We start from the raw sequence: 17,090 nt of genomic DNA, 5'->3' as shown, positions 1-17,090 counted from the left end.
GCTCACGAGGCTGCGCGAAATGCGGGGTGTTTGAGATAAAATTAGATGCTGGACTCGAAATGTTTTCTTCATCAACGACTTTTTGACTTGGACGGTGCAATTCTTGTGTAAAAGGTATTTCCTTCTTGGTGGGCAATCAAAGCTATTCATCCCAAGGGACATCGGGGAAAAATGACGACGACGTCGCACCCATCATCTCACCCAACACACCTGGACCCTAGCGAACTAGGAACAAAGGAGTAGTATGTGCGTCCTCTCCCCCCAAAAGTCCCTGACTCGTCCACGAAGTACCGAGTATTCCTAACACCATCACTGCGACAGTTGGGATAGATACTACCAAAACGACCTCGACAATGATGACTCCGATGCCGAGGAGGAAGACGATGATCAAGCAGGAGATGCCGAACCACCAGACCCATCAGATCTTGAATCCTGGTTCGACGACGTCGGCGCACCGGCGAAGACTCTCGAATTTTTGACGTCCGACTCGTTTCCCTTGTCACCTAACCACACCGGCCGTGGGAGCGCGCCAACTCGAGCGCCTACAGTCCTAGATCTCGGCACAGGCAACGGCAGTGCGCTGTTCTCTTTACGTCTCGAAGGTGGCTATGCAGGCCGCATGATCGGCGTGGACTACTCGTCTCAAAGCGTCGAGTTGGCGAGGAAGTTATGTCGACAATACTTCCCACCTTCGAGTTCGAGTCCGAGTCCACCGACCTCGACCTCGATCTCCGACGACGGCAAAATCACTTTCGAAGTGCTGGATCTGATCAACGACGATCCGACTGCTCAGCCGTGGTGGCCACGAGACGCGGCGCAGGGACCACCGAGTGGGTTCGACTTGGTTCTGGATAAGGGCACGTTCGATGCGATTTCGCTGTCCTCTTCGACCACCACCGAGCCCTCGACGGGCCGGGTCAAGAGAATATGCGAGCTCTACCCGTCGAAAGTGCTGGATATGGTCAAACTTGATGGATTTTTATTGGTCACGAGCTGCAACTGGACTGAGGACGAGGTTGCCTCGTGGTTCACGGGAGCTGGAGCAACTGGAAGCGCCAACGAGACTGGCAAGTTCGAAGTATACGACAGGATCAGGTATCCTGTCTTCGAATTTGGAGGACAGAAAGGGCAAGGGGTGGCGAGTGTGTGCTTCAGGAAAACAAAAGGGACGAGTTGATGATCTTTCAGTCATATCTCATTTGAGCCAGAATATGGCATGGCATCAACGTTACCGGTCTGCCTCTCATGGATGTGTTCCAAGGCTTAGGCAAAATTGTGAACCTACTACGGCTGTGAAAGGAGACAAGATGCAGCTAACTCATCAGCATGTTCACAGCCCAAGGCACGGACAACTGTCGCAAGTCGCCGTAGTGCTGGCCGACACCGATAAACTGCACAGGGACTGAAGTAGCATGGACCAGACTGATCATGGTTCCGATGCCGGACCCAACAGTATCAATCTTCGAGACAATGAATCCATCCAGCTTCCGGCCCTTCCCCAGCGCTTTGGTGAAATTCTGTGCCTGGCCGACCGAGTCATTTCCAACCAATGCTTCTGCGACTTGCAGCACCAGATCCGGTCTGGCGAAGTCGACAAGCTTCTCGAGAGATGCCATGAGCTGAGTGTTTGTGTGCGCTCGACCTGCAGTATCAATCAAAACAACTTGATAATTGTTGGCGGCAGCGAATGCTACTGCATCTTTGGCCACATTGGCAGCATCCTTGCCGTATCCCCGTTCGTAGATATTGACCGCGCCGAGGTTTTCTCGCTCAGTCAGTTCTTTCAGGTTGCGTACATGGACATTCAGTTGTTCCACCGCGCCGGATCTGAACGTGTCGCCGGCAGCAATCAAGACTCGATAGTTGTTCTGTAGCAGGAAATAGCAGAGCTTAGACAGGTTGGTGGACTTTCCAACACCGTTGACCCCGAGAATGGTGATGACGAACGGGCGAGGCTGAGCTCTCGAGCCAGAAGGATTCGCTACTGTCTCGATCTGCTGAAGAAGGTCCAATGATGATCTCGGAGTGAGAATTTTCCTCAGGGAATTCTCCAGAGCCGGCTTCAAAGCAGTGTCGATAGACTCGAATGCACCTGTCTTCTTGCCGACCATCTCTGCCTCCACGCCTTGACATAGCCGGATTGCTGCATCTCGAGCAACGTTCTTATTGATTAAATGTTCCTCCATAGACCTCAGGGGCTTCTCTAGGTCTTCCTTGGTCAAGGTCTTCCCTCCGACGATATTTCTGAAATACCCCGAAATGGCTCCAAACCTCGAAGTACCTGCTCCATTGGTCTCTGCTTTGTCCGCATCCGCTGAGCTGAGAATGTTGTTGACTTCATCACCAAGATCTTTCAAGACAAATTGACCCTGTTTGTTTTTGGTTCCCCAGCTTTCCTGACTTATCGCCTCGGGAGGTGGAGATCGGACGCCTGCATCACCATTTGCTTCCTCACCGACAGCTGAATAGTCGAGGTTGACATCATCTGCTTCATCAGCCACGCCATCAGGACCCCAAACTCGTCCTTTCTTAGCAGACGCGGCTCTTGCTGCTTTCGGTCTTCTTGCTTCGTCTCCAGAGGACGCGTTTGCAGATGGAGTGACAGCATGAGCTGCCTTCCTAGCTCTTCTAGAGCCTCGACTTCCTGGTCGTGCCTTCTCTGCCAACAGATGGCTTGCAACCCCATGAAGAGGAGTGCTCGGACGAGAAGTCTCAGGTGTCTGAACAGGTGTAACCTGTGGGGAGTCCCCGTTCAGAACAGGCACAGCTCGAGGCTGCGCCTTGATAAACTGAGGTCCTTCCGGCGGTGGTGGTCCTCCTGTATCTCCTTCTTCAGCACTGATCTTTTTCTCTTCTTGCACCTCTGCGCGAGGAGGCTGTGCAGTAACCGCTCCGCCTGTGCTTTGGTCTAATCTTCGCAGTTCCTCGTCGAAGTACTTGTCAAATGGATATTTCTGTGCAGCATAGTCCAGCTCTTCCAACTGCCCTCTGTAGACTTCGACAAAGATTGTCCGTATATCGTCTAGCAATTTATCGACCCAAGTAAGGTGGAGAAGAGACTGGTAGACCGCGACAAAGATGAGACCAAGTTCTTTGACTAATGTATACTTCAGTGTATACTTGTCGTGCTTGTAGGTAGGATGGCTAGAGTTCGCGACCGTTGGGCGGACCTTTTCTTCGATGAAGACATCGTTGATCAGGTGGTTGACTGCGGTCGCACCGATGCTGGAGCTGGAGCGAGACCACAGGACGACACCGGAGGTAGTGAGAATCTCAAAGGCGTCCAGCATCTTGTCTAGTAGGATTTTTTGCTGCAGAGGTGCAGTTTTATGTTGTTAAATGGTGATTTGGTGCCGAACAGAACATTTGATCCCCTCAGGCTTTTGCCAGAGCGACAGTGACGCATTTTTTGCGTGGTACACTGCTCACTCCCCCGTACCTTTTCCTTCGGTGAGACATTAGGTCAACCGTGATCAACATATAACCGGCACGACAGTTCAGCATTATCTCCAGTGTATTCAAGCATATGTAAGACTTCACGAACAAGGCTTCTCAACAGCCCTGAGAATTCCCTGTCCTCACTTATTTGTCCTCTGTACACAGGTCCCTGAATGAGGAGGGACCGCACATATCAGCTCTGAGCTCAAAGAAGATACAATCCACCACATCCAGTCTACCCGCCTTTCCAAAACCCCAAGTTGGTCCAAGTCCAATCACAGCTTCTGCTCAGCCTTTTTCTCAAGTTTCTTGGCTGGAGCAACGATATCCTTCTCCATTTGCTCAATGGCTCCCTTTGTGCCCTTTTGAGATTGATTGTACAGGAAAATCCGAGTACACTGGATAGTGCCGACAATGAACAAGCAGAAGTTGACAGCTGCGAGACTGAAGACACAGAAACGAAGGTTAGTTATATGTTCTATGCTGGATAGGACCCTTGACCGCACAATCTGCGGCGCCTAGAAAATGGCAAGACGTACAGCATGTTCTTTGGTTTGATGACGAAACACCATCTCGTCCAGATGGAACCTGTAGCCATAAGAGCGAGATTCTGTGTCAAAGACAACTTCTCAGCAGGTCGAAGGAAGTCTGTTGCGCCAGCAAGGACGACACCCCATTTCATGATAGGAGCCCTATGAAATACACAGAACCAGTTAGCCTGTCCTCTCTGCATTGGCCTGGATGTTCACAAGCAGCATGACAGTTCTTGAGATTGTGTGCGTATCATACCAGAAGTGTACCGTCTTGATCCCAACTTCGCTAGTCAATAATCTTTGCCATGTACTCTGCGGCGGCGCACCCTCGACTGCCGGGTTCGTCGCGGTACCCTGCCATCGTCGAAAGATGGAGTTTCTGAACTGGAAGGGAGTGCGAGTCGTGAAGGATGGCGATTGTCGAGCGCTTTGTTGCGCAAAGCGCAGACCGAAGCGGGCGGACATGTTGGAGAAAATGAGTCAAGTCGCGAGCGGCTGTGGAAAGTCTCGGTGAATTTGGAAGCGCTCGTCTGGCGACAGGAAGAGATCAAAGGAGCGGAGAGTGTCGCCTGGGAGAGAAGCCTGGCTTATGTCAAAAGGAAAGCGAAGTTGAGATGGTTAAATGTAAGTGATGGGTTGAAGCTGGGGAGGAGAAAGATGCGGTTGACTTGCGGCCACAGTCCGGAGCTTTCTCAATAACCCCGAACCCATGCCATTTACGGTTAGTCCAAAAAGCCGCGCCTCGAGCCAGAGGTCATTGAAACTGCTCATTTATGGGTTGGCGCACCAGCAACCCTCACGGCTTCACCCAGGTTACAGAAGCTCAAGAGCCGTCATGGCCACAAAATATGCCTTCACACAAGGCCTACGAGAGCTGCGATTCCATTTGTGTAGCTCCGGCCAAGGGAGTGAAGCAGCCCGGTACTTCAGACAAGGACGGCAAGCTCTCGTGCATGTTACTGACGGACCATCACAGTTCATTCCTCAAGCGAGCATATCCTACGATGAAACATCACAACCCCAACACGCCGATCTTAATACGGGAAGCCGTGGGTGTCGAGCCAAAGGTGTGGGCAAGATATGGTATGTCGAAAACAACTTCTTGACCCCATGAGTAGATGAGGAGGCTGATCATTTCGCATAGGGCTAGGAAAGGAGAAATCAGAGTCATTATCAGGTTGGCATCGAGTTACCACAGTAAGAGAACAGGCCTTCTGACAAAACATTCAGGACTCTCGGACAAAGAAATCGAGGAGAAGATCACGGCCCTGGTCAAGAGCGAGTAGGATAGGCGAGAAGACAGTCAAGACCAACTCAGAATCTGCGACTCAGGCTACTTAACGGTGGCCCTTGTTTTATACTGACGAGGAACGTGGCCCCTCTGGTCGGATCACCTTCGATTATACCCCATACCAGAAATGCTCGCATTGGAGAAGTTCGATTGTACATACAACGCACGCTCAAGCGCAAAAGCAAAGGAGAACCTTCAAGATGCACTGAAAATGGCTTTTGCTTAGGCTTCAGCCGCCACCTCCCCGAATCTATATTGCGCCCAGGCCATACTCCCCTCTGCCAGCGTCCACAACTGTTTTCCTTGATCATCCCCAGACGCGCCGACAGCGACATGAATCGGCAACAAATGCTCAAAAGTGGGATGCGCCTGCCTTGCATCAGGCCTGGAAAGTAAATCAACCATAACCTCATCCCTATGTTCACCCGGCTTCGTCTCTGCTGCATCCTTCAAGGCCGCGTCAAAACTCGCCGCATACGGCATTGTCTTCCCCGTACCCATGGTCATCATCAAATGCCGAAGGTTGTGCACCGACATACCGCTCGCTATGATCAGGACGTTCTCCTCCCGGAGTTTCTGCACTGCCCGTCCAAGCTTTATATGCGCCGCGGCATCCCTGTCATCGTCAAATAGACTAACCTGCACAATGGGCACGGTGAGTGGGTTCGTCTTAGGGTCGAACATGACCTTGAACGGGACGAAGACGCCGTGATCAAGGCCTCGCTCGACCGGCTGGGTCTTGATCCCATTCTCGCCCAGGACCTCCATGACTCGCTTCGCTAACGAGGCAGAACCTTTGTTGGGGAATTTCTCCGAGTAATAGTGTCGTGGGAATCCATAGAAGTCGTAAAGTAGGGGCTCCTCTTCAGACACATTGACTTCGATTGTGTTGGGTCTTTCAGCTTGCCAATGTGCTGAGAAGACTACCACGGCGGAGGGTTTGACTTGTTCAGTGATTTCTTTGCCGATACGCTGCAATTCTGGGTAGACGGCATGTTTGGTGTCGTACATTGTTGTCGGGCCCTTAGAACATTGTTAGCAGAGATTCGCATCTGTTTTGTAGGCTGTAGTCCTTACTCCATGGGAGACAAAGTAGACAGGGGTCTTTTTCGCCATGGTTGATTCCTTCCGACCCAAACTCGTCGAGAATGATCTGCTCAGCTGGGTCAATCGTCTCACAGGATTCAACAGTCTCGAGGAAGCCACGTCGTAGGCGCTTGAGATATAGGGTGGGGAGTTCGGATGCAGGCTGGCTGCAAGAATGATGCTGAATGTAAATACTAGCGCTATTGTCACTGTCCTTCGAGTTAGATCTACCATCACAAGCTCTCACGACTTCTTCACGCTATCACGAGAGGAGGCATGATTCGAGGGCCCTCCCAGGCTTTTGTAAGGATGGTGCTCGGATCGAGAGTTGTTTGGCCGAGACTCGGCCACACTGAGTCTTTGTGACTAGGTGGAGGTCGCCATCATTCGCTGATGTTGAAGGAAGTGTAAGCTGCCTTACCTAAGCTGCGATTGGTGAGCGGAATTGCTCCGTTAGTAAAAGATCACGAAGGAGGTCAGCGAATTCAGCCTTGCGCAGCCTTGCACGCTTGATAACACGTCATGGAGCGTAATTCTTAGACGCGTCAAGGCTCAGCTAAAGTAATCGGCAAGTCCTTCCTTTTCCTTTTTCTTTTTGGTCCCTATACTCCGTAACTTGACCACCACTCCTCGATCGTTTTCAATATCAAAGCTGAGTTTTTGTGGCGCCAGTTGGTTTGAAAGCCTTATACGTCTGCAATGCGCCTTCGATGCATTGCACCATGCCGAACACAATTGCGAGCCAGAACACACTGATTGCAATCCAGAAAGTATACCACTGTAGCGCGTTGCGCCTGTCGTACCATAACTGCGAAAGCGTCCTTGGTTGAGACTGGTCGTATACTTGCTTGAGCATCACCAGGCGGTCATGCCAGAATTTGAAGTTCCCGATCTGGCGAGCATGAGGCCTGAGGCGGCCGCACTTGGTCAAATCCTTATCAATGTTCAAAGTTTGTGGCAATTTTTTCAACCATGCTGTTATTTCCCGATCGAGCTGGGGGAAGAACAACGCCAGCGTCTGAACAGTCTCCTCCACAAACCTTTCAGGAAAGAGCCCGCTAACACAGTCAGCAGGAGAAATGCACATGAATGTTCAACAATACCTTCGCTGGCATTTCAGAAACGACGCATGATGAAATATGGCTAGTCTCCGATTGTCCTCGTCCAAACGCAGATGGTCTGCTAGGTTATCAGTCCAGTCGACCTCAAATCCAGTGATACGGCGAAAGCTGTGCGCGTTAAAGGCCTTTTCCAACTTAACATCATGGTCCAATGTTACTGGTTGGTTGAAATGGACTTCAAGAAGCTCTTTCAAAGAGCCTTCGTTCCATGGAAGCACATTTCGACGGCAGACTGCATAGCGAAGCCGGCCGATGTCCGTCATCGTCAGGAGCCGGGCAGAAAGGTCGATTGATGCGTCGAGCAGTTCGCTCTTGTCTCCAACCTTTTGGTTTGCAAGCCTCAGACCTAGCCGCTTTCGGATGCTTTCTTTCGGCAGTCCTTTCGCGACGTCGTCTGCAATCTCAAGGATGTCGCGGTCTGTTCGAGCCGCCAACTGGCGACCGCAATCAGACCACGCGTAATAGCACTGCTTTCTCTGATACGGTAGGTACGCGTCCATGACTATCTCGGTGTTGGAAGCATTTTGGTAAGTATTGCCACGCCACAATGGCAGCAGGCCTTCAGTAATGGTCACCGAAGCCCCCGGCTTGCGAAGCTCGATCTCCTCTCCACCTGCCATCTTTCGAGCAAGCTCGTTTGATCGGACTGTACGCTGGCGTGAATCGCAGTATATATTTCTGTTAGCGACCATATAACGGGGCACTGCCTCTTCCGGTTCACGCTCAACCGACCAGTTGTCAGAAGGATTGCTTGTCATTCGCTGAGCACAGCCATGCTGCGCTGTATCCATGCAGGTTGCGACCAATACAGGCATGACACAGCCCAATGTATCTGCCTTGCATCACTTCTCTTTTGTTGCCCCGTTTCTTGCAGAACCCATCTATCTGAGCTTCGATTGGACGGCGTGGACGCCTTCCTACCCAATACCCGGACATTCTTGGCCTCAGACCCCTCAATATCGTCTCGAGCTCAGCCCGCTCTTTCTCCATTCTATCTGTCTCTCTGCTTTTCCCGCGGTTCACAACTTCTAGCCTGAATGAATTCTACTCAGCTCCTTGCTCAGGCAAGAAGCACTCTCCGCACCCAATGACCAATCTGGCTAGAAACGGAGTGGCAACAATTTTCGGGAGACAACAAGAAGCAAGCTGGCCTGATTCGGCGGAATCTACTGGAGACTTCCTCAAGGTTGTCCACAAGATCAAATATTGGGAGGCCAAGGGCCCGGCCAGAGACGCCTTCGAAATTTTGAGTCCGGACATTATTAACCACCTCGAGCAATACCTCGACTCTCTACCCAGTTCGATTAGGGTCACGTTTTCCGTTTATATGGTAGGCGAGGATCCAGAAAGGACACACCCGGTCGTGGTATTTATCTGCGATCAGACTGGGCCGTGCAGGGAGGCTCAGAGGCTGATCGACGAAAGCCGGCTACTCGCAGGTTTCCCAGGCATGACATCCGACATCGCTGCTGTACCCCCAGACTTCGACTACGTTGATCAATTAGCATCGCATCCCACACCTCTGCCCGGAGCATCCAGTCCTGATCAATCCAGCTTGGCCTCCGTAGGTGTTACTGGCAAGAGAGTCTCAGTCACCACGCTTACTGAATCTGGCCCTTCTTCTCAGTCAGCTACCCTTGGAGGATTCGTCCAACACAATCAGGAGACCTATATCTATACCGTTGGACATCTGTTTCAGCCGCCTATCCCACAGGAGCGCGCTAGTCAGCCCGCATCGCTACAGGATGGGCAGTCCGCTGAAGATACTGGGACAGCAAGAGCCGAATTGGCAGCATTCTCTACCGACCTGGATTACGCACTCCTCAAAGTACATGATCCAGCTAGCATACTGAGGCAAAGCGACGATCAGGACTTCCGTTCAACTCGACCGACACATGTCGTACGAGCGCCCTTGAAAACCACCTCAATCAACGCCACGACCGTCTCCGCTGGCATGGTGAAAGGCACCCTATACGCCACGCCTTCATTCACCCGTCTGCCAAACAGCAAGTCATTTCAGAGGGTGTACAGGGCTCGATTCTCTCGTCCACTTGCCAAGGGCGATTGTGGCGCTTGGGTTGTGGATGAAGGCACTCGAGGTCTCTACGGCCATATCATCGCTGGCGGCGAACACAACGCGTACATCGTGCCAGCACACGACGTCTTTCAAAATGCGGAGGAGCAACTCGGAGACCGAATCAGACTACTTGAGAACCCATACGCAGACTTCTCCTCTGCAGAACTACGTGCACGAGATGATCCACAGGAGGATCTGACACATGGTAGGCGCTTCGGAGTAAGAACATCGTTCACAGACTCTGGTTATGGCTCCTCCACAAAGCCAATGTTGAGGGATCAAAGACACGAGGTAAGCTTTCTTCACTGTAGAGGATTTATGTCAACACTAATTTCAACATAGGAGTCAATGGCGCGCCGCAAAACTCACCCGTGTCTCAAAGCGAGCAAGTCTGCTCGGCTTGAGATCATGAATTCAGCCACACACACAAGTCTTGAGTCAACCCCTAGCGAAGGGTCGGTGGAGATCGAAGGCGCCATGACTCCTCATTGGGACATTTTGATTTCGACAGGCCACGCTGATGATGGCATCCTGGGAGACGAAAACGTCCCTTGGGGCGAGGTACCTTCTACAGTAGCGCAATGCGACGAAGATGGGTGCGGAGACGAAGACTTCGACGATGGGCAGGCCTCGAAACGCGTATTTATGCACGAACTGGACGTATCTGATATCTCGTTGCACCAAGCAGAGTTTTTGGAGGAGTATGTCTCTACTGCTAATGTAGAATCGTTGCAAGCGGATATCTGGACAGGACAGAAACTTCCATGCAAAGCATGGATCGCCGAAGGTGGAGAGGGATGGTTCAGGCCAGGTGCTGAAAGCTTGACAGCACATCAGCTATATCAAGCATTGAGGAACGCAGTAAGGCCCCTTTCCAATAGCCCAAGCGCACCAAAAGAGCAAAACTAATAAGCTGTATCACTCACCTCAGCGCTCCCGGAGCCACGAGTCACCACCGTCATCAGACGGGTGCGCAATCGACAAGGCAAGGCGCTCTATTAGCAACCCTATGAATGACAGCCGGCCCGCCGAACACAAGGTGCATGACGCAGTGGACACCGAAAGACGACTGATGTAAAGTATTGGCCTCACAAGTGAGTTTTCACTGGCTAAATACCCTCATTATAGATTCGTCACCGATCTGGACGCCTGGGCCATTCATGCACTCATCGCGACAGCCTCGGTATCTCAAGCGAGGGCACTGCTGGATGCCGTTTTCAAACATTTGACATTTCAAAGCTCTATCGAAGTAGCACCCTCGGTAAGTGAATGTTGATATTAGACACGCACTCGACTGACTGCAATTTAGTGCGATGGATGGCCTTCATTTCAACTGGAGTTCCACCTCCCTTATTATGCCTGGAGATCGTCGCGAGAACCACGCGAGGACAGCCGTCTCGATAGTTCCCGGGAGCCTTTGAGAAATTTCAGGGACGTTTCAATCCTGGACTGTGAGGGTAGTACTTCTTTCCTCTACGAGGCCCAGATATCTTGTGTGATCTCTGGTGTCGATGAATGGAGGTGGGTAGCATATGGCTTTGTCGACTCTTATTTTGATCGTGAAGTTGGAGGGAATGCAGGAACATATCTTGCCGACATAACTTCTGGAGTACATGGTGTCCCTGGCGGATACGGCGCCACCGGCGATGCTGGCAATCCCCCGGAGAAAGCCAGAGACTTCTTCCTGAAAATCCTGCAGGTTCGGGTGAAACAAATCATCCATGAGTGGGAACAGGTGCTTCGGAATGTAGAAAGGGGGTTTCGCAAGTATGCCAAGGTTCGTGCTCTCTCGCTCTTCCTTGAGAAGAGGTCGACGACCATATGCTAACAAAGGGCAGGCCCATGAGACCCGGATTGCACGACCTCCAGCGCCGGAGAATTGGGAAGAACGCGGCGACTCCATAATGAAGTCTTTAAATTGGACCGCGAAAGCGCTGTCTTTTCTGACAGAGCTATCAGAGGTTCTCTCGAGAACTCTCAACGCCTGGGCAGTTTTTGAACAAGAGCACCTCGTGAAGTTCAAAGATCCAAAGGAGCCATGGAAGAACCGTCACTCTGTTCATGCGATACGAAGGTCATTCCATAGGCTGCAGTCGGTGAGGGAATCGGTCGATTCTATGGCTAAGACATGCTGCCGTATGAAAAGAGAGGTAGGCCACCGCCCAGTTTCCAATCTAACGTTTGTCTAAATTCTGGCGCTACAGCTACAATTGCAACTCACCTACCTCGATATGGAGCTTGGTGAAGAACAACGCAAGCTTGCTAAAGCTTCTTATAACGCCGTTCGTTCCCATAAGCAACTCTCCTTCATGGTGGTACGTTGTCTCATCCTAAAGCTGAGCCTTCGAAAGCACTGACGTACCCACCCACAGTTGTACATATCCCCTGTCGCTTTGGCTTCTGCTGTCTTCTCGATGGATCAGCAGATCTTGCCGTTCATTCCTCAAACCACAACGTCATTTCTGTTCCTGATTCTGGGATTCAGCATGCTTGGGTTCTTCATACACCATACACAGACCTACCGAGACCATCACCCTTGGGGGTCTCTCGTCGCCAAGGCACGATCCCACTGGCAAGCTGGACCATGGTCACCATCGCTTGAGGCACTTTCACGACGTTTGCGTGGTAGTTCCAGATCACAGCCGAACGAAGATACGCAGGATGATGAAAAAGACCGGCTCTGGGCATTGTGGAATGGTCAAGATGTTTGACTTTGGGCTACAACGAGCAGGAAGAATTCACTGGGAGATTGATGGAGCTGGGGTTGATGGAAGCGCAGGTGGTTGCAACGACGAGCTTCTTCACGGACTCTGGGGGAGTATGCGTCTTTTCAAGCCGTCAAGGCTGCTCCATATTAAACAAAATGAAATTTGCTTCCAAGTTGTCTGCGACCTCTTCGCTAATGTAGGCCGAGAGGCTATTCTATTGTAGACCACGCGAGAGAGGATGGCGGTAAGGCAGCCCTCCAGGGCGGTAGACGTGCCTGTGACGTACCGTAAATGCGCATGGGATGGCAGTGAGCCGCCGTACAGCCCATCAGATGTTAAAAGTCGATCGACGGCACTGTACCTTGACCACATCATCTAACCTACTGTACCTACTGGTCGCTTGATAGAAGATACGGTGGAGATCAAGGGGACTTGATGTCTTACGCATCGACACTTCGCTCAATTGAGTTTAACAGCGCGATGGTCTATGGACGCCTTCTGCAGCCCCATTTGACGGAGAACCCCATTTCTGATACACGCAGAACGAGTGATGTCTGCAACCACCAAGATGGAAAAGCTGGATGCGGGTCATGAACTTAGACCGGAGTCCCACTCTTGGTAAAGAGCTATCGTCCAGCACTTCCAGGTTCGCTGCAAAATTGAACCTTCCTGTCTCTGCTGCTGTTCTGTAAGTTCGTCTCTAAGGTACGGTACATTGTAATGGTTTTCCAGGCTTTATGGGCGGCAGCGCTTGTAGCTGCAACCCTCACTCAAGCTAGAACTGCAGCTTCAACTGTGAGCGTACCAGCAGGGACGTTTGCCGGAAACAGCTCCATCCAAGGTCTTGACCAATTCCTCGGCATACCATATGCGAATCCTCCAACAGGTGCACTCCGTTTCGCAAACCCTGAGCCTTTCACAGGCTCTCTGTCCAACCCGTTTAACGCAACCGCCTATGGACCGGGGTGTTTGCAAGATCCGCTTTATGGCTTGTACAACGGGCTGAGCGAGGACTGTTTGACCGTGAACGTCGTCAGACCGCACAACTTGACTGCTTCGTCAAAGCTACCAGTCCTGGTCTGGATCCACGGAGGCGGCAACGAGAACGGTCAATCCATTTTCTACAATGGGACAGCGCTCGTCCAGTATTCTGTATCCATCGGCCAGCCCGTCATCTATGTTGCCTTCAACTACCGTCTTGGCGGCTTCGGATTCATGACCAGTCCTGCAACCCAAGCTCAGGGCCTTTCGAACCTCGGATTGAAAGACCAGTATCTCGCATTGCAATGGGTCCACAAGAACATCGAGAGCTTTGGAGGGAACTCCAGCAAAGTCGTCATCTTCGGCGAGTCGGCAGGAGCATGGGATTGCTGGGCCCAGCTTCACCGTGCGTACACTCTGAACGAAACGAACAAATACTTCCAAGGCATGATCACCCAGTCCGGCAGCCCTGGAGCTCTTGCGGCGCCGTACGCCTTGCCTCCTGAAGCCGGCGCGCCCGCATATCAAGACCTTTTGTCACAGACAAACTGTTCCAGTGCTGCAGACAGCGTCGCGTGCCTGCGAACAGCCCCCATCAGCGTGCTATCCCCAATCCTTACAGGCGGGTCCGTCATCCAATTCACCCTGGACGACGACTGGTTCAGCAAAAACCTCACGGATTCTCTGATCGACTACGAACTAGCCCCAATCCCCATCATCCACGGCTGCAACCTTGACGAGGGCTCCGTCTTCATGCCCGACCCCTTCAACCCGCCCAACCGCACCGATCTCATTGACCTTATTTCTCCATACCTGAACGACTCGGAGGCCCTAGGTGGCCGGATCGTCAGTGTCTACGAGAACACCTCCGTCGTCGATCTCGGCAAGGGCTTCAACGCCGACCCGACTGCCAACAAAACCTACTGGACCGCCGTCGGCCTGTACAGCGACGCGTGGATGCACCTTGGCCGACGTGCTCTCCTGAAGAAAGCCAGCGCTCACGTCCCCACGTGGGGTTACTACTTCAGCCAGCAGCCACCACTGTCACAAATGAACCTGTCCTACGAATACCCGGGCCTTCCCGCATCCTATGCGCGGCGCGTCGCAGTGCAGCACGGTGCCGAGCTGTCGTACGTCTTTGGCGAAGCCTCATCCCTCGACAACAGAACCCAAGGCGACGTCGTCGTGTCAACGACGATGATGAGGTCTTGGATCAGCTTCGCGTATACACTCGATCCCAATCCCGCCGAGGGCGAGGACGTGCCGTACTGGCCGCACTACAACGACACGGAGGAAGGTGTTGTCATGGTCTTCCAGCACCAGGACGGCAAGGGCATTGCGCCACGCAAGGATACCATGCGTCAAAAGGCGTATGACGCGTGGAATTCGGCGAGGGAAAGTCTAGGATTGGTACCGATTTACTGATTGAAGTCTGGACAGACACCAGGCCCAGGCCCAGGCTCCTAGGCCTGTATATACTGTACATATTACCGACAGCTACAGTAGTCGGAACTCAGGGGGTGTGACATGCTCCGGTTTCGGCACAACATATTGGAGGAATACTGACATGAGAACATGGTACGAGAGCAAGAGCATTCCCTGTATGTAACCCCTTCTCGGTCCATATCTGCAGGCTCCTGAATGCAGTTTTGACACCTTTCGACATGGGAGACGGAAATGCTCCCAGTCAGATAGTGCCAGACTTGCTTTCAAACAGCTGCAGAAAGAAACAGATATACCCCTGTTGAGCAACCTTTAGATTCTCTGATGTTTCTCGTGGCCTCTTTAATCTAGCATATCGATGCATCTTGTTTCCCGCATGCCTCCTGGGTTGCTGCAGCAGCATCGTGAAAGTCTTCAACATACCCGACATTCATCACAACGATCATTTCCCAATGTCCAGTGCAAACTCATGCTCATCAAGTCTAGATCAATACATGCTTCTTCAAACCTTCATGTCCTTCATTTTGTCCGCAACGTTTTCCGCCGCCGGCATGTTGAGCTTTGGTCCACCTTCTGGGGCACCCTCCGTCGGCTTAGCCGGCTGCTTCGCCTTTGCCGACACCGTATCCTTGGGCAACTCCTTGGTGTAAGGAATAATATCCGGCGTGCCAGGCGGCAAGAAAGGCTTCAGCGCAGCTGGCACTTCAAAGCCGTCTTCCTTCTGGTAATTCTCCAGCAAACAGCACAGCGTCCGCTCCGTGGCACACAGCGTCCCGTTCAAAGCATGCACGTACGTCTTCCTCGCGTCGATGGCGCCTTTCTTCTGGCCATACCGAATCTCCAGCTCCCGTGTCTGATAGTCGGTGCAGTTGGAGCATGACACCAATTCCTTGTACTCGCCCTGGTATGGGAACCACGCTTCCAGATCATACTTCTTGGCCGCGGCATTGTTCAGTGCGCCCGAGACGATGGCAACGACTCGGTAGGGCAATTTGAGAGACTGGTAGAACTCCTCGGCCACGCTCTTCATGTCTTCGAGGGCTTGCCATGATTCTTCGGGTTTGACGAATAGGAATTGTTCAATCTGTCAGATCCATCAGAATTAGCACGTCTGCATCAGTTTGCTGGGAGGGGTGAACCGATCTACCTTCTCAAATTGATGTATCCGGAACAGACCCCACGCATCTCTCCCATGCGAGCCAGCCTCCTTTCTGAAACACGAGCTGTACCCGGCGAATTTCATGGGCAGGTCCTTCTCGGTCAACCACTCGTCCGCGAACATGGCCGACAACGGTTGCTCTGAAGTTGCAATGAGATATTTGTCCTCACCATCCTTGTCCTCGATGACCTTGTACAGTTCCTCGTCGAACTGCTCCAGCTGCGCCGTCTTGGCCATGTACTCGGCCTTCATGAAAAAGGGAGGCTGGATGGGGTCATAGCCCTTGTCCACGAGGAAATGCAGACCGTAGTTGATCAACGCCTGATTCAGCAGCACACCCCATTTCCGCAGGAAGTAGCCTCGGTGGCCGACGAGTTTGACACCTCGTTCGCCGTCGTATACCTCGGCTCGTGTCATGACTTCGTGGTGCGACAGACAGTCTTTCTTCTCGACCGTCACACCTTCGGGGGCCCATTGCTTGACCACTTCGTTGAAGTCCTAGCTTTCCGTCAGTGTCGGGGTCCAATGCCTGGTCTCCATATTTCCTACCTCGTTGTCATTCAGCGGTACCGACTCGTGCACGTAGTTACCGATCGTCTTGCATTTCTTGTCTCTTGCCTTTTCCTTTTCGGCGGCCTCCTCTTCCACTTGCTTCTTCTCTTTCTCGAGGTCTGCTTTCTCTTTTAATAGGTGGTCTGCGTCTTGTTTTGCCTGTGGAGAAACACCCGGTCAACCCTTCTGACCACCATGACTGTGAATCTTCTTGTGATATACCTTCTTCAACTTGCCAATCTCTTTTTGTACAGCATTGATCTTTGCGCCGATTTGTGTAGCCTGGTACCGCGCTGCAGAGAGTGTCAGTACACTTCTCCTGACAAAGTCTCAGGACACCTGCTCTTGTATGCATCTTCCCATAGCGCAATGACTTCGTCGACGACTTCTGTAGAGGTGAATCTTCTGCGTTGGCTCTCGACCACTTTCTTGGGGTCACCTCCCCTGCAGGACCGGTGAGTGCGGGCAGTTGAAAGGATTGGTGCACCACTTACCTCGAGGTGATGAAGTCTTGGACGTCAAGCATAGTGTTGTGAGACAATAAACGATATTTAGTAGGAGAGCAGCAGAGTCAATTGAGTAGCAGCAGAACAGTGTGCGGTCTGGCAGCGCGCGTGCTTTTGAGATGCCCCTGTTGGGTGCCAGTGGGTGCCCTGTAATAAATATTTCTGCCCCGCAGATCAGATCAAATGTCGGAGCCT

The 17,090-nt window shown here is 52.1% G+C and overlaps 9 protein-coding genes across 9 annotated transcripts; 4 read left to right on the top strand and 5 right to left on the bottom strand.

Annotated features, from left to right (window-relative positions):
• The first annotated feature begins 59 nt into the window (after positions 1-59).
• On the top strand, positions 60-1,760 carry PV05_06049 (uncharacterized protein). The gene is made up of 2 exons (XM_013462633.1): positions 60-246; positions 322-1,760. The coding sequence occupies exon 2, from the start codon at positions 620-622 to the stop codon at positions 1,175-1,177; it is 558 nt and encodes a 185-aa protein (XP_013318087.1). The 5' UTR covers positions 60-246; positions 322-619; the 3' UTR covers positions 1,178-1,760.
• PV05_06048 (uncharacterized protein) lies at positions 1,179-3,417 on the bottom strand. Its single transcript, XM_013462632.1, has one exon. The coding sequence runs from the start codon at positions 3,288-3,290 to the stop codon at positions 1,314-1,316; it is 1,977 nt and encodes a 658-aa protein (XP_013318086.1). The 5' UTR covers positions 3,291-3,417; the 3' UTR covers positions 1,179-1,313.
• A 16-nt stretch (positions 3,418-3,433) lies between these two features.
• On the bottom strand, positions 3,434-4,616 carry PV05_06047 (uncharacterized protein). The gene is made up of 3 exons (XM_013462631.1): positions 4,228-4,616; positions 3,978-4,130; positions 3,434-3,882 (listed from the first exon to the last, which is right to left on the bottom strand). Exons 1-3 carry the CDS (start codon positions 4,434-4,436, stop codon positions 3,714-3,716), a joined length of 531 nt encoding a protein of 176 aa, XP_013318085.1. The 5' UTR covers positions 4,437-4,616; the 3' UTR covers positions 3,434-3,713.
• Positions 4,617-4,757: 141 nt separating this feature from the next.
• On the top strand, positions 4,758-5,527 carry PV05_06046 (uncharacterized protein). Its single transcript, XM_013462630.1, has 4 exons — positions 4,758-4,892; positions 4,948-5,054; positions 5,116-5,148; positions 5,202-5,527. The coding sequence occupies exons 1-4, from the start codon at positions 4,807-4,809 to the stop codon at positions 5,255-5,257; spliced, it is 282 nt and encodes a 93-aa protein (XP_013318084.1). The 5' UTR covers positions 4,758-4,806; the 3' UTR covers positions 5,258-5,527.
• Positions 5,382-6,711, bottom strand: PV05_06045 (uncharacterized protein). The gene is made up of 2 exons (XM_013462629.1): positions 6,340-6,711; positions 5,382-6,285 (listed from the first exon to the last, which is right to left on the bottom strand). The coding sequence occupies exons 1-2, from the start codon at positions 6,580-6,582 to the stop codon at positions 5,485-5,487; spliced, it is 1,044 nt and encodes a 347-aa protein (XP_013318083.1). The 5' UTR covers positions 6,583-6,711; the 3' UTR covers positions 5,382-5,484.
• Positions 6,712-6,994: 283 nt separating this feature from the next.
• On the bottom strand, positions 6,995-8,284 carry PV05_06044 (uncharacterized protein; the record flags this gene model as incomplete). The annotated part of the gene is made up of 2 exons (XM_013462628.1): positions 6,995-7,406; positions 7,452-8,284. The coding sequence occupies 2 exons, from the start codon at positions 8,282-8,284 to the stop codon at positions 6,995-6,997; spliced, it is 1,245 nt and encodes a 414-aa protein (XP_013318082.1).
• A 272-nt stretch (positions 8,285-8,556) lies between these two features.
• PV05_06043 (uncharacterized protein) lies at positions 8,557-12,395 on the top strand (the record flags this gene model as incomplete). Its single annotated transcript, XM_013462627.1, has 8 exons — positions 8,557-9,837; positions 9,889-10,407; positions 10,478-10,620; positions 10,675-10,807; positions 10,856-11,323; positions 11,385-11,696; positions 11,751-11,861; positions 11,919-12,395. 8 exons carry the CDS (start codon positions 8,557-8,559, stop codon positions 12,255-12,257), a joined length of 3,306 nt encoding a protein of 1,101 aa, XP_013318081.1. The 3' UTR covers positions 12,258-12,395.
• A 248-nt stretch (positions 12,396-12,643) lies between these two features.
• On the top strand, positions 12,644-14,993 carry PV05_06042 (uncharacterized protein). Its single transcript, XM_013462626.1, has one exon. The coding sequence runs from the start codon at positions 12,975-12,977 to the stop codon at positions 14,658-14,660; it is 1,686 nt and encodes a 561-aa protein (XP_013318080.1). The 5' UTR covers positions 12,644-12,974; the 3' UTR covers positions 14,661-14,993.
• On the bottom strand, positions 14,786-17,023 carry PV05_06041 (serine-tRNA ligase). The gene is made up of 6 exons (XM_013462625.1): positions 16,884-17,023; positions 16,733-16,833; positions 16,612-16,682; positions 16,387-16,548; positions 15,826-16,335; positions 14,786-15,762 (listed from the first exon to the last, which is right to left on the bottom strand). Exons 1-6 carry the CDS (start codon positions 16,913-16,915, stop codon positions 15,181-15,183), a joined length of 1,458 nt encoding a protein of 485 aa, XP_013318079.1. The 5' UTR covers positions 16,916-17,023; the 3' UTR covers positions 14,786-15,180.
• Positions 17,024-17,090: the final 67 nt, after the last annotated feature.

The sequence above is a fragment of the Exophiala xenobiotica genome (assembly GCF_000835505.1).
Source record: "Exophiala xenobiotica strain CBS 118157 unplaced genomic scaffold supercont1.3, whole genome shotgun sequence".
NCBI lineage: Eukaryota > Fungi > Ascomycota > Eurotiomycetes > Chaetothyriales > Herpotrichiellaceae > Exophiala > Exophiala xenobiotica.
This window is presented reverse-complemented; position numbering and strand designations above follow the sequence as displayed.